This window comes from Trichoplusia ni, chromosome 21 (assembly GCF_003590095.1).
Source record: "Trichoplusia ni isolate ovarian cell line Hi5 chromosome 21, tn1, whole genome shotgun sequence".
NCBI classification, from domain to species: Eukaryota; Metazoa; Arthropoda; class Insecta; order Lepidoptera; family Noctuidae; genus Trichoplusia; species Trichoplusia ni.
In genome coordinates, this window is record NC_039498.1 from 7,142,614 (window position 1) to 7,158,987 (window position 16,374).

At 34.4% G+C, this 16,374-nt stretch overlaps 1 protein-coding gene across 1 annotated transcript; it reads left to right on the top strand.

Annotated features, from left to right (window-relative positions):
- The first annotated feature begins 9,840 nt into the window (after positions 1-9,840).
- Positions 9,841-13,212, top strand: LOC113504191 (zinc finger protein 724-like). Its single transcript, XM_026886360.1, has one exon. It carries the CDS (start codon positions 9,968-9,970, stop codon positions 11,621-11,623), a length of 1,656 nt encoding a protein of 551 aa, XP_026742161.1. The 5' UTR covers positions 9,841-9,967; the 3' UTR covers positions 11,624-13,212.
- Positions 13,213-16,374: the final 3,162 nt, after the last annotated feature.

Here is a 16,374-nt window from a genome sequence, read left to right on the forward strand (position 1 = left end):
AATGAGAATAAAAATTACAACTTCCTTATTTTTTTCCTTTATAATTATAGATTCTAGCTACTAATTGAAAAGCTACTAGACATAAACGGACTAATTCAATTCTAGTTATTATAAGCGTGAAAGTGTTTATGTATGGATGTTTGTACCTTTTTCACTCGAAACCACTGAACGAATTTGGATGAAACTTGGTTCACAGATATTTTCAAACCAGGATTAACACATAGGATAGTTTTATCTCGATTTTAAGTTTCCGTGGGATCATCTTTTTTGAGTAGCCTGTGGGTCTGCGGGCAACAGTCAGAACGTTATAAAAATTACCCCGAAAAAAGTACAATAGTTCACACTTAAAATTCAGAAACCACATTTATAAGTACTTAATCCAGATATCTTGAAAACTATAAATCAAGATAACTGTTTAAAAGATACTGTTAAAGAGTCGCCGAAAATTTTGCGAACGAACAACACGTGTGTACGTGATACGAAAGCTTAAACCTATTTTGATGAGATTTACGGGATTTCATTGTGCGTTATTGAGGTCTGTAGGTTTTACCTGACTTTTTTTCTATATTTAAGGTATAATACCGTTAGCACTGTCAAGGTCTTTTTGGAGTACGCATTACAATGTTATGTCTTATGGACATTTTTCGCGAATTATTATTGAGGTGTGTCCGTCATTATTAAGTGGTCAAGTGCTAGTTGAACTCGTGATATTAAAAGTTCCGTATATACACCGTGATTTTTTAGTCGTCTTACAAAAGCAGCCCAGTTCATGTATCCAATGACTAGAACACGTTCATGATAAAAAAATAGGTATTTATGAGATTTGAAAAAAAAAATGCAATTTTTATTCAATATTATGATGCAATTCGTAGTTTTTTAGAAACACAGCTCTGTTGGGAGCGCGGGCCGAGTCTTGTAACATTGGTGAGGGGCGCGGGCGGCGGCGTTTTTATCATTTTTAAGAGTATATTTCAGATTTCTCATGTTTAATTTTTCTTCGTACCTATTATCTTAGTTGATGATAAAAATAAATAATCCTAGGGGTATTTTACGTCGGATACATGAACTGGGCTGCTTTTGTAAGACGACTAATAATCACCGTGTATAGGCAAAATAAAAATAGATTTTGTTCATTATTGTTAATTTATTCTTATTTTTAGTATCAAATGTTGCGTAAACTTAATTTATATTTTTAAAATTTGTTGTTAAGTACAGAAAATCATAAAATAAGAATAAATTTCAACTATCTGTCTATCATGGTTGGTCATGAGTTACAACCTGGCAACGGAGGCACGGACAGGCAGACAAGGAACGGGTACAATTGACATATGGCTACAGCAGCCATATGTCAATTGTACCCGTTTGGGCATAGAACCCCAAAAAATATAAGTTTTAGAGTATCCTCATAAATCTTACGCCTATTAATAATGATTTAATTTTTTCCTTATTACTAGATAAACTTAACAAATTTAGTATTTCCAAGATTTTAATTTATAAGAGGAGTAATATAAAAATAATTTTACCATCTATGTACATAACATTAAGTTGTCTGAGTGTAATTTTTAATACACCGTGATTTTTTAGTCGTCTTACAAAAGCAGCCCAGTTCATGTATCCAATGACTAGAACACGTTCATGATAAAAAAATAGGTATTCATGAGATTTGAAAAAAAAAAATAATGCAATTTTTATTCAATATTATGATGCAATTCGTAGTTTTTTAGAAACACAGCTCTGTTGCGAGCGCGGTCCGAGCCTTGTAACAATGGTGAGGGGCGCGGGCGGCGGCAATTTTATCATTTTTAGGAGTATATTTCAGATTTCTCTTGTTTAATTTTCTTCGTACTTATTATCTTAGTTGATGATAAAAAAATTATAATCGCGCCTAGGGGTATTTTATGTCGGATACATGAACTGGGCTGCTTTTGTAAGACGACTAAAAAATCACCGAGCATTATGTATGTATTTATAAATATTAAAGTATGTTTATCAGTTGTCTAGTACTGATACTACAAGTTTCGCTTAGTTCGACACTAGATGGCGCTGTGAGAAAGTTGTAAAATACTGATTCATTGATTGTAGTTGTTCCCATTCTTATTTTCTTGACAATAGGAATAAATGTGCTTAGTTGTAATTATTTCTCCAGGAATTCTTGTCGACAATGAGAAAACACAATAACCGGTAATAAATAAATAAAGGTTATTCAACTTTCTTCAATAAAAAAAATCTTCTTTATAAGAAAGTAGGTACCTAGATTATAAACTTAGAAAAAGATAGTTGAAGTTATAAAATAGGCAAAACTATACTGCAGTCACAAGTATTAACTTGGCAAAAAAGCTTTTTGAGCACAACTAATTCATAATTTCGTATTTTTTTTAAACGAGTCCCGCACTGAGGATTTGTTTCACAAACATTCAAGACACATGCGCAAAGACACCCAGACTCAGAACAAGCATTCGTGGATCACACAAATACTTGTCCTACGCGGGGATCAAACCCGCGGCAGGTCTGTAGGTCTGGCGTGGTGACCTCAACCACTCGGCTATCCGTGCAGTCAAATTTACAGCCAGATAATTGTAGTTTTTTTTACGGAACCCTTATCTTTAATTTATTCTGCGGCTGTCAAGCAATCTCATTTCATCCAGACTCATCTAGTCTAGATCTGTGAAACATTGAACCTGAACAACATGAGGCATTGTGATGCAATCTAGGCAGGACTGGTATGGAGAGGATCCTTAAAGGGCATTATTATTATACTAGCTGTTGCCCGCGACTTTGTCTACGTGATTTTCAAGATGTGAAAAACTATGAAGTTTAATAATAACGATCATCGCAAAAATGTAATGCAATATTGAAAATGAAACACTTTTTTTACATTTTAAGCTTGCTTTTTTTTCTAAATTATAATGAATCTTGAGCGGCCCAAAGACTATCAAATGTTTGAATCAAACACATTTCATCGTTTACGATACTATCCTGGTGTCAAATACTTCACAGCTGTTTTAATGACTTTTTCTTATTTAATCCCAAAAAGAGGGGCTTATAACTTTGACATATCTGCCTGCCTGCCTGTCTGTGACATCATAGCTTCCGAACGAATTGTACAATTTTGATTTAAACGTGAATTATGTGCGAGTGTTCGTTAAGACATGTTTGACAAATCGAGTGGTTTAAAAATGGGGGGGGGGATGCAAGTATGAAAAAATAACAGAAGGTATAACTCAGTCTTAGCACTTCTGCTAAAAATGTTTTACTTTCGAGGGTTTCCATTTTCTAATTGGGTGGGTTATGATTTTCGAGCACGTCTGTTTTTGGTCGGCCTACACCTGAAATTGTTAGACGGATTATGACAGTGATTATGAGGTATCATAAAATGATTATTGTACTGTAACCAAAGAGGTAAACCAGAACCATATTACTGAGGCCCCGGTGTCCGTTCGTCTGTCTGTCACCTGGCTGTTTCTCAGGAACAGTGATAGCCAGACAGTTGTTATTTTCACACACGATGTTTTCTGACGATATAAATAAGATGTCAAATTATTTTTGTGGACGGAGCTGTTGAAGTGAGAGTCGGGCTCGGTAACTGTGGATGTTACATAGTGTCATAAGACATAAGATTTTTCAAAATTGCGCCCAAATAAACGGTTTCCAGAAACACGTTATGTTTGATTGTCCTCTTAATATTAAAACTGATCTTCCTCACAAACATTTGGAATAATTCCAAAATAAAAAACGTTGGTAAACGTGTTATCTTGGCCCCCTGGTGTTTTGATCATGATTTGCCTTTAAATTGCTGATAAATAAATAGCGTGATAATAATAAGAACTATCAGACACCCCTTTTTTTTTAAATTGACTATGGCAATAATCCAAAATATAGTAAATCACAAATTAGATATATCATCTAATTTGTGATGTTACGACAAAGAAAAATATGAACATAAAAGTGACTTCATGCGCATGAGTTCTATTTACTGTACCAATTTACAAAGAAAAAATACGTATTTTATTCGTTAAACTACCTGACGATCATTGAAGTAAAATACCGTCTTCCCTACTGCATAAATGGAACTTAAATAAAGACTACATGAGGTTGGTTATGAGGTTATGCTGTCGATGCCGACAGCCAAAATGAATTTTCCAAACATTGTGTGACGGATGTAAGTGCTGATAGCTACACGCTATATTATCAGCCTTATTGGGGAAATTTCCAAAAATATGTTCCTTATCCTCGTCGGCTTAGCTTTGGGATCTCAGAAATTCATTCAGTCTTGTTCCTTCCCCTGTTTTTAAAAGGTTACGAAAGAAGAAAATTTTAAATAAGTAGAGATTACAATAAATTGTTACAGGAATTTTTAGAAGGGCCACGTGTACGGTCTCTGTAATGGCGGATGTAGACCAATCAAATCGTTAAAATATTGAAATATCCGAGGTATCAGTAGACATTGTTCTATCAATAGATACGTAATGTCAAAAACCGTCTAGCGTACGCTCTTATTAATTGATAGCTTTGGTCTTATAGATCTTTTATGAAGGTTTTATGCAAGTTTTCTGGGCTTTTCTATCCGAAATACTTTTGGCCTATGTAATGTTGCAAATTTAAGAAAACATGATTTCATTGTTTGAAAGGCTTTTTTTTGTTTGAAAGTTTATATTTTTGTTGCTAGTTGTTACAGATGAACCAAGGTAATATAATTAACTGTGTCGTTCAGTAATTTATTGTTATGCATAATTATAGATGAGATCAATGTGAACTACATGCAACTTTGGGTTGAGTGTCACTACGAATTCTTTTATCTTGAAGTAGCATCGCCAACATTACCGAGCTAAAAACATAGGTATCGTAAATAAACACAAAATCATATTACGGCATTCCACATTTGAACTTGAGTAATTTTAATACACCAATAAAAATAAAAATAATTTAAGTTCCTTTGTTTCAAGAATGTACCGATTACGAAGTAACATTTGCATCAAAATAATAATAATAAAAGTATTAATAGTTTATGTTTCTTTTATTTTAATTATTGTCGCGCTAGGTCTACATTAGACTTGAAAGAGAATAAAATGACTGATTTTGTGAAAATGATTTACTTTCGAAAAAATATATTATTGCTCTGCCAAAAACCTTAAGATAAATAGCGTGATGATTTTTGAGTAAATTGATGACCGTGCTGCCAACTACTCAATGGGGTGAAAATACACTTCATAATTGTATTACACGATGTTACGGGTGAGTCCAAAAATTTAAAACTTTACTGCTCATGCTCCCTGCATAGTAGCATTATGGTTTTTGTATATTTGTTGTATCATGTGTACGATAAGGTTCATGCAAAATTTGAACGAAATATATTCAGTAGTTTATGAGATAATTTGATATTTGTGTATAGATATAAAAGGCTCCTGCTCACCCCCTGTAACGAAAAGCGAGATAATAAGTAAAAAGTATGTTGACCGGTCCTTTTCTTGATATTCTCTGAAAATATGAATCAAATCTATCCAGTACTTTCCGAGATCTTTCCGGACATACATACAGACAAACAGACAAACAGACAAAAATTCTAAAAATTATATTTTCGGCATCGGAATCGTTCGTAGACCACCCTCCAATTATTCTTTTTTTAAAATATTCAATGTACAGTTTTCACTTTTCTACAATTTTATTATATGTATAGATTACACTAGCTGACACATTAAACGTTGTTATGACCTAAGAAAAAAAAGGGTTTTTATCCGGTTCTCAGACTTACCCAATAGGATTAGGCACACAAACTTTCATGAGAATCGGTCGAGCCGTTTCGGAGGAGTTCAATTACGTATATCTTTATATTTTTTTTTAAAGGAACGTATGTTAGATTAAAAAAAAATGTGTAATACTAGCTGACCGAGCAAACGTTGTTTTCCGGATTTTTTTTTTTAGTTGTATGTATATTTAATGCCACATTATAAAAAAAAAACAAACGATTTCGTCCAAAAAATAAAATATTTATAATATAATATTTTTTAGTGTGAACAACCCTTATCACTTAGGGGTATGAAATATAGATGTTAGTCGATTCTCAGACCTACTGAATACGCATATAAAATTTGGTAAAAATCGTTTCGGAGGAGTACGGTAACTAACATCGTGACACGGGAATTTTATATATTAGAAGATTAAATGGCTTGGTAAACTGCGCAAATTGGTCGATCTTAATAATGTAATAATTATATGAAAATATCTGCCTCATGCCTATTCCAAATGTGCCTAAATATTTTAAAGATGAATTATAACCATGATCGTCTCCACGCATTTCGTGTCTTTGGGTCTTTGGCCGCGCGAATTTAAGTCTCGCACAAAACATAACTTTAAATGCACCGTGCTTTGAATACTATCATTATTGCGTCTAATATATCGTCGAAAGAAAGATGTAATGAAGTAATACATAGTCAGTGCCGACGTTAGGGGGAGGGGGGGGGGCGTGATGGGGCGATGGCCCAGGGCGACAAATTCTGGGGGGAGCCAAGGTCAAAGTTGGAGTCTCTTGCCTCTCCTGGCGCAAACCCTCAGAACTGTGCTCTACGCTAGAGGTAGAATACTTCCACCGCGAAACGTAACACTAAAGGAAAGATGAAATTCTTAATATAATTTTACTTGGGATCAGCAAAAAACTAACACTTGATATTGCTTCCCTCAAGTGGGCTCCACAATATTTTCGCCCGGGGTGTCAGTGGCCCTTGAGCCGGCACTGTACATAGTCTTTTCATACTTATATAGAATCATGGTATTTAAATTGACATGGAGTTGCTATGGCCGTAGGAAAGGAACTGTGTTGGAATAAAAGATAATTTATTTTGTGAAAACACGGGTATATGTTTACAAAAAAAAGGATTTTTGTTACATAAGGTGGTAAAATAAAATCAGACCCATACTTAATTACTGGAATTGGAAATTCAGTACGGGACGGTACACTCAAGTTCAATACAATTAACTTCCAAAATTTGCAAAATCTTTCCTTTATTGGCAAAATGCTTAAGAGAATAGGAATAATTTCAAATTTAATCCAATTGCCATTCATTCATCGGCCATTGTAAGATAGCAGTTTCGGGGCCCAGGCCTCAATTTATTTCACTTTCGAGAACAAACTATTCTAAAAATAACTTCGAATAGGATCAGTTTTATTAGAAAATACATAGAAATTCTTATCCACACTATTTACTTGCTAACTAAACATTATTTAACATTTTAGTTTCTAGGTAAACGACTCATAAAAATACCTACACGGTTTACATTTGAATCAATGATGATCAGTACCGTTAGATCGATTTTACTCAAATGTATACTACTCACACACATATTAAATTACTAGCTGTTGCCCGCGACTTCGTCCCCGTGGGTAGAAGATATAAGTTGTGTTTTATACCTGCCCTGTTTTTTCGACATTTTCCCATGTATCTTCGCTCCTATTAGTCGCAGCGTGACGGTATATAGCCTAAAACCTTCCTCGATGAATGGTCTATTCAACTTAAAAATATTTTTTCAATTGGAACCAGTAGTTATTTAGATTAGCGAGTTCAAACAAACAAACAAACTCTTCAGCTTTATAATTTTAGTATAGATTTCAATCTGCGTGTACCTAGTGGTAGCCTTGCGGTTATATGCATGGATTCGCACGCACGAGTTGGACGTTCGATTCCAATGGTAGAAGGTACTAATTTGTTATAATTTTTTTCAGTGTTATATGTGTTTTTTTAATTAATTTTGTTGCGTAACTGACAAATTGTGAAGATAAACATCGTGGGGAAAATGTCTGAACTTAAAAACCTTGATTATATTAGCCTATTTTAGAAAAGGGACGTCACTTTTCGGCATATTGTGCGAAATTGCAAATAAACCACCTTTCTTTAAGATGTAGTATAATTTGTAATGTCTAAAAATATACGAGAAATATATCAAGACCAGGTGTATTTTTCAGTTCGTGACATGACTGCTTTATTGAGTATCGTCGGCCATACTTTAAAGGCGTTTTGCATTCACACAATTGTAATATTTAACATTTTGTTACATTATCCGACTGTCCGTTGTGGGAAATACTCGAGTTTACATTGTTTACCTACTTCTTAAAAGGTAGATGTTTTAAATTCTTCATAATGACTTTATTTCAATAAAAGAAGATGACGATATTTTTTTTTGCAGTGTTCGTCTTGTAGTTTTTTGTATAATAATGGATACGTATTTTTTATTTGTCCCGCAAACATAAATTGACCAAATTACAGTGAATGTAACTTACGCGTGACGTCACGATTGAGTATAAATTTTACTCTATCGTTACGTCACAAGCCCCCTCTCCTAAACTTTAAAACAGTTAATCTTTGTCAATTCTAGTTTTTTTCTGAAAAAGGAAAAAATACGACGTATCTAATACTTTTCAATTATCTAACTGAGGGACTAATGAGATTTTTTCTTTTTATACCCAGTCATCATCCCTATTTACCGTTTAACTGTCCTTAAATCATTGTGTCAATTTGACACTAATGGGCGGGAATTTACTTACTTATTTTGCAGGTTTAGAATGATCCTTATTCAAAAAGGGTCCATCATGTTTTACACCTTTTTTTTAATTATTCCCTATTTCAAATAGCTTATTAACGTATTTTTTATTCACATAAATATCTTTTGTAATTTTCTTTGCAAGTAGACAATAATTTTAAAGTTAAGTAGGTTGTCTTTTTTTTCATTTTAATGAAGTTCGGATCGTTACCCCACTGTCTTATTCTCACATGAATAAAGACTTTTCTTGGGGTCCGAAACTAGTTGGGAGATAACGATAAACACGCGTGGGTACGCCATTATATTATTATTATTAATGAAAAATATGAATTTCATTAGAAAAGTAAATAATAATGTTATTTGTCCTTTCCAACAACTTCTTTAACATTTTTCTAGGCATCTTTGGATCTGATCAAGCGTAGTCTATGCTAGTTTCTTATAGAGTGCATAATCTATACAAATAAACAGTTATATCTCAGTATTATATCAGAGAAAGACCATATCCTAGTTTCTTCGTGATATTTAGCAAAGGTCAATGTCTTAAGGACTTGATCAGTATTCTAGGACCATATGTACCTACCTATTGTCATTCAAAACACACACTGAATCTAAATAGATTGATACTGTGTTATATTATGATCTCGTAGGCTTATTTTAATGCTGTTTGTAACAATGTCTTAAATGGAGGAATAAGTATTAACAATTTTTTCAAGCATTTTCAGACCTTGCAGGAGAAAATGTTTAAATAAAAGAAATGAAAGCTTGTGCGGTTTTATTACAAAAGTAATATTGAAACTAAAGAATTGCAGACAACTTATTAGCATTCCTTATAATAAATTAACCGAATTATTGACTACTGAATAAAATATTTCAAATAAGACGTTCCTAGCGCCATCTAGTACGTATTTATGACAACTACTTACCACAGCGCCATCTAGTAAAGGTATTCTTTAGCTAAAACCAAAAGTTATCAGGTGAATGAAATATTTGTTCTTGTAGGGTTTTCGAAAAAATAGGTTTAGAAACTCAGTAATAATGGTAATAACAAATTGAAATTAATTTACAGCATATTAATTTTAGAAGATAGCATTATGTTAACTTACCATTGTAGTAGAAATTCATAAGACATCATTTGAATCATTTGAGAAATAATAAATACACAATATCAAGCAATTTTGGACAGTTGTTTAAAAACCGATGGTTTAATTTCTCTTAACCAAACTGAAATAAACTATATTAAAAACCATTACTTATAGCAAAGCAATGTTGAGTATCTTTATCGTCATATAGAAGAAGTGAATGCAACTTTTTAAAATCAGTTGTAGCAACACCAGCGCGTCTATTGTCAAAGTGGTTGTTTATCATTGAATAAATTGTATACGAAAAGAAAACTAATCATTTTCTGATCAATGTTATTTAAATCCAATAATTTGTAATAATGTCGGAAGAAGACGAAGCTTACTGCCGGTTATGCGCTGAACTGACGCCAACAGAGACCCTTATATCACCAGACGACGATGTTGGGATCAACTCGAAAATATCAATGAAATTGTTATGGATAAATGTCGATGTTTCTACATCAGATGCTCTGCCAAGCAGCATTTGTTTCTCATGTTTCGACTCCTTAGAGCGTACGTGGTCCTTTTTACATAACGCAAGGGCCGCTCAAGCGAAACTGAACGAGATATTTCATAAGAAAAACGACAAAGGAATATCACAACCAGAAACGAAAATAAACGCTTGTGAAAGTGGCAAACCGGTGAACGTCGACTGGGAAGAGTTTGAAGTCAAGAGAGAAGTAAAACCGGAAAGTTTCAGTGAGCTACATGGTGTTGTAACAGTAGACCCTAACACTCTGATCGATTTAGACTTGGTCAATGTAAAGGCTGAGAGGCATAGCGAAAATAGTGATGGGTTTAACATCGAAAGTGATGCGCCGCTACATCGCAAGGCCGAAAAACGAAGCGAGGAATCAGATTTCAACACAACAGATAGTGATGCACCACTGCAGTTGTCAGTTAAAAAGAAAAAGATTAAGAAGAAAAAGAAAATTAAGCTTGATTCTGATGTTGAGTGCATCACTAATGATTCTCCTCGGATGACCTGGGATGATTATATGTGCCGGTGTGCTGTCTGTGATGCACAATGCATGAATGTTATGTCTCTACGCTTACATGCGTTACAAATACACACGCAGTGCTGTACATTCAAATGTTTAGACTGCAGTAAAGTTATAAATAATTATAAAACTTTTGTCAATCATGTACGGACGCATAAGAAGTCTTTGCGGTACTGCTGTGAGATATGCAACAAGAGCTACACGATGGAATCTTTCTTGAAGAAACATAGAAACACATTCCACGCTAACTCGTATCTTACTACATGTCAGAACTGCGGTGCATCGTTTGAGTCCGAGGAACAATTGCAAGATCATTTAGTTTTATACACCAGGCAGTATAGGAAACGCATGCAAAGAACCATAAAATGTGAGAAAGGAGACTTTGATTTGAAATGTGAACATTGTAACAAAGAGTTTAAAACCCGTAGTAACTTACAACAACACCGCCTCGTACACACTGAACGTAGTAGAGACTTCTCCTGTCATGTCTGCGGTAAAATGTTCTTTACAAAGGGCACTTTAAGCACCCACATGATGACTCATGATGATACGAGACCGTTTAAATGCGAATTCTGTCCGCTAGCTTTCCGTGCTAGGGGCAACCTACAATCTCACATCAGTCTTCACTCCGGTGCTAAACCATTTGTATGTGAACAGTGCGGTAAAAGTTTCAGAGCTAAAAGACACTTGAAATCACATTCTATCGTTCATACGGACTTAATGCCATACTCGTGTCAGTATTGCAACAAAACTTTTAGATTTAAAACCCGTTTAAATCTCCATTTAAGACAACACACCGGTGCCAAGCCCTACAAATGTATATTCTGTCAACGTGACTTTACCAATGGGTCTAATTTTAAGAAGCATATGAAACGTAGACATAATGTTGATACATCTAAGAAGAAATATAATAATGTTGTACGGAATGATGGTAGTATTGAGGGCAGTGACGTTGATACAAATCAGACAGGTTAGCATAAACTTATATTTTCAAAATGGTATAATCTTTTTGTATAGTATTTGTTAAATTAATTATACTTGTATTTCTTATTTTTTTAAGCTTCAAGTAATCTGAAAATAGTTTTTTTTATACACAGATCTAAATATGTTTCACTGATCTAAAAAAACCTAAATCCATTATGGGATACTGTCAGATGTAAAACATCGAAAAATTATGAAATAAAAATAAAAATCAAATCAATTTTCAAATATATTATTGTATTGGGTCGACAAGCAAAACTACGATTGCTTATTAACTGTAAATATATTGTGAAAAATACATGAAAACGTTGCCTCAAAAAGCCTCTTTTGCTTAACCTTGAAGCAAGTTAATGTTATAATACCATTACGCACATGAATTCGAAAAGACCGAGACTGGGATTCGAACTTACGACCATTGGTTTGGCAGTCCAATGGTTATACCAATACCAGGGCCGGATTTAGGGAGGGCAACCGGGGCGAAAGCCCGGGGCCTCCACAATAAAGACTTCAGAAAAAAAATCCTAGTAAACCTAGTAAAAATCTTTTCCTTTGATATTTTTTTTCGCTTTTACCTTTACAGCCATTTTTACCTACAAAATTGTTCATTTTATTTGGGAAATAATTTGCGGCAAGGGGGCCTCCACTCCGTTGTTGGCCCGAGGCCTCTGGACCCCTAAATCCGGCCCTGTCCACTGTACCCCTCTTGATACGCATTGATTTCACAAAAGTTCGTATATGACTGATTTAAACTTATAAATAGTTAGACTATCTTATATTTATTCCGCTATATTTTAATTTTTATGTTTAGGTAATTGTAAACCTTGTAAATATGTTACGTTAAAGTTTTGTTATATTGTAAATAGCTATTTTAATTCTTTGGCTGCGTTTTCATCGGATATGTCCAGCGAAAGCTGTTTTTAAGAGAGTCGAATAAGGTCGTCCGTCGCTCACTGCATCATAAGAAGTTTTGATGCGAGAGAAGAAACAACGCTACAAGAAACCGCGGGCTTGCTCCCAAAACGTGGTTAATTTTATTCTGCTTTTGATTTTGATTTCGTTGACGATTCGGTCCTGAAATGGTAATTTAAACCGTGACCAGGTAACGGTTCAATGTCGTATTTAACTAAATCTAATAAAAATATATTTATTCCATCAGATTTCCAAAAAAAAAAATTTATACCTATTTTTCGTTTTATTAAAAAGTAAGGAGATAAAAAGCACTTATGGTGAGGGGAAATAAATAAAATCACTTCCAGGTACAAAAGCGTACTGGTAAGTGAAGTCACACAAGATTTCAAATTACTGTATCCATCATTCCCATGAACAATCATTTTTCGTTACGAAATTAAATAAAAAAAATACGTTTCCAATATATTTTGGACATCTGTCTGAAGGACTTTACAGTTTTTTTTTTACAGATGTTGTTTTGGGTACATTGTTCTCAATTCGTTTGAAACCGCTCGATATGATGAAGTGATTCTTCTAGTTCTTCAATACACAACCCTAGCTCCAAATCTGATGGAAACGCAGCCCAAAGGCGTACCTATAATGAATTGTAGATAAATAAATTTATTATTTTATTATTTTTGTTGTTTTTCTTTATAACATCTCTAAAAATATCTTCAAAGGCCCTTAATACCAGTGTGTTCTTAAAGAGTTAAGCGATCCTGTGACACTGCCTTAGGAAATACAAGAGATCTATAAAGGCATTCGCATTTGTAAGATTAGTATAGATACTAGATAACCTAGCAAGTTCGGAGTAATCCAGGATATTTTACACCCTAAGTACGTAAATATTAAAGCAGTTACTATCACCGCTAGAGTGAACATTGAGCGCGTCTGCCCGCCAGCGACGCACAAAAGACGTCTTTGCTTACAAAACAATACGAAATCACGAGCCATATGATATTACTGAATAGGACATACTCACTAACTTTATATATGCTTATATTTATTAAGTATAGTGGAGCAATGACCGACTGGAGAATACTGTGGTTTGAACATAGGTTAGGATAGGACTAAGTTAAGGTTGAAAGTTCGATGCCAAAGTATGTCCAACTGGGAATTTTTAATGTAGAAGAGGATCCCTATTCCTGCCTGTCCCTATGTCACGAGACTTTATCTAAAAAAAGTGATAGCTAGACAATTTAATTTTTTACACGTATTTTTTAAATGCTGCTGCAAAAACAAATAACATAGATAATATATTTTGATTTTCAATTCCAAGATAATTCCGTAGCTATCAACTAATTAGTTCATTATAACAAAATCAAATCGAATTGAGACCTACTACTAATGTTTTCAGTTTCACCTTGTAATATATGATTATGTAGGTTTATTTATTCCATCAATACATTTAAATGACTACAAGACCAATATTGATGTGTATTCAAATCCTCAAATCACTAATTGACAATAGTCACTTATTATTTTATAATAAAATAATGACATCACTTAAATGAAAGCAATTTTTGTAATTTTCACAAAAGTATTCTAGTTAAGACATTTTCAAATTACACATTTCTCAGTTAATTCTTACGAATAGATCGTAAACATATTATTTAATTTATAAAATGATTCGATTTGTTATTATTGCGTGATTGTCATTTGTCATCATTATGAGAAGCTAGCATGTTTAAAAACTAGTCAAGCACGAGTCGGATTTGTGGCAACGAGGGTTCCGTTCAAAAAGGATTAAAAGGGAAACTATATAACTCTTAATTACACCACGGTTGGCCGAGTAGTAGAGTTGACAATGCCAAACACACTGAGTGTAACGTGTCGCGGGTTCAATCCCCACGTAGGACAAGCATTTGTGTGATCCACGAATGCTTGTCCTGAGTCTGGGTGTCTTTGTGCATGTGACTTAAATGTTTGTGAAACCTCCCACATAAAGAGAATAAATTCCATAACGCGGGATTCGTTCTTTAAAAAATCAAAAAGGAAAGAAGTTAGGCTCAATGGTTTTCCTCAATTTTATTTTGATCGTTTGTTAAAGCGTCAACAATAAATACATATCTATGGAAGGTTCAACTTAATATAAACGAAAGAGTAGGAACTTATGGAGTTTCTTGCCGGGTTATTCTCCATAAGAATGACTCTATCTAGAGTCATTATTGTAATGTTTTAAAAGTGACTGGAAAGACAGCGTGCTGCTGGGGAGTTTGTTGCGCCGTTTCTTCTCTCACAGCAAAAGCACTTAGGAAGCGGTGACGGGTGGGCAAAACTGGGTGCTGTCCAATGTATTTTGACCTTCAAAAAGTGCTACTTAGTCAGTAGCCTATGAAATGAAATGAAATGAAATTTGAATAAATGACTTTTGATTTGAACCAGCCTAATTAAAATAAAACTTTTGGTTTTGATTTTACGGTTCATACGATATAGCCTGGCAGCTCACGTTCTAATAGGGTTCCGTAGTTCCATTTCTACACATCGGTTACGTACCTAACCCTAAAAAAACATGTTACATATGTATGAATATTAGTCCACTATCCCCGAGTAGATGATCGAACAACATTTGCGTGATATTAGCGATTTAATCACGTTCATTGCGACTACTATTGGCTATATTTCAAATTATTAAGATCTCTCCAGCTGGTGATGGACCCGTATTATTATGTCATAGATTATTTCGTAGATACGACAGTTATAAAACCTACGGACTGCATACAGATGCTGGCGGTTCTGCTGGTCTAGTGGTTAGTTACCCTGACTGCTATACCGGAGGTCGTGGGGTCGATTCCCACTCAGGACAAATGTTTGAGTGATGAGGATGATTATTTGTTCTGTGCTTGGGTGTAATTTATCTATACTATTTATGTATTTAGAAATATATGAGTACGCTTATCAGACTACACGGATAGCCGAGTGGTTGAGGTCACCACGCCAAACCCACTGTGCCGACGCGCGCGCGTGACGGGGTTTCGATTCCCGCGTAGGACAAGTATTTGTGTGATCCACGAATGCTTGTCCTGAGTCTGGATTTCTTTGTGCATGGCTTACTTAATGCCTTACGGCATGAAATCCTCACACGCACTCCACACTGAATCCATGAAAAATTTCGAATAACATGTACTAAGAATATTTAGGTATAGTGGTCTCTTAGGTTTACGCGATTGTTTAGACATTGAAATGAAACTACTAATACTGATTTTATCGCGACGTTTCGACACCTTTGTAGTCCGCCCGTGACCATGATACCTGCAAAGGTGTCGAAACGTCGGGTCGTCGGGAACTAAAATCTAAAATTAAATCGCGATAAAATCAGTAAAAGTAGTTTCATTTCAATATTTAGGTATTTTATAAAAAAAAATATTTAAAATATTTGTGTCAATGATGAAGGACTAACAAGATTACTAGTATTATTTTTATTTATTTATTTAAATAAATAAATAAATAGTATTATTTCTGAGCAATAACATTACATTTACTTTGTAGGTGCATCAATAAGTACAGAGTGTCGTATCTACAACATAATCTGGGCCAACTATGTCGCAGTAACTCACGCGATGGCGCGACGCTGCGCGGGCGCACATGAGCGAAATAGCTTGAGATAGATCCATCGTAGTCTATTGAAGACAACCCGAAAATGATTCCCTCTTGCTGTTTTTCTTGAATATTCTTAGCGAGTGATAATAGCTTAGGAATACGCACATGAATTTCAAAAGATTTTGTGTCGGGATTAGAATCTGCGACCTGAACCCGGCTTTAGACTTACTTTGGAACTACATCGTCGACAGCTAAAG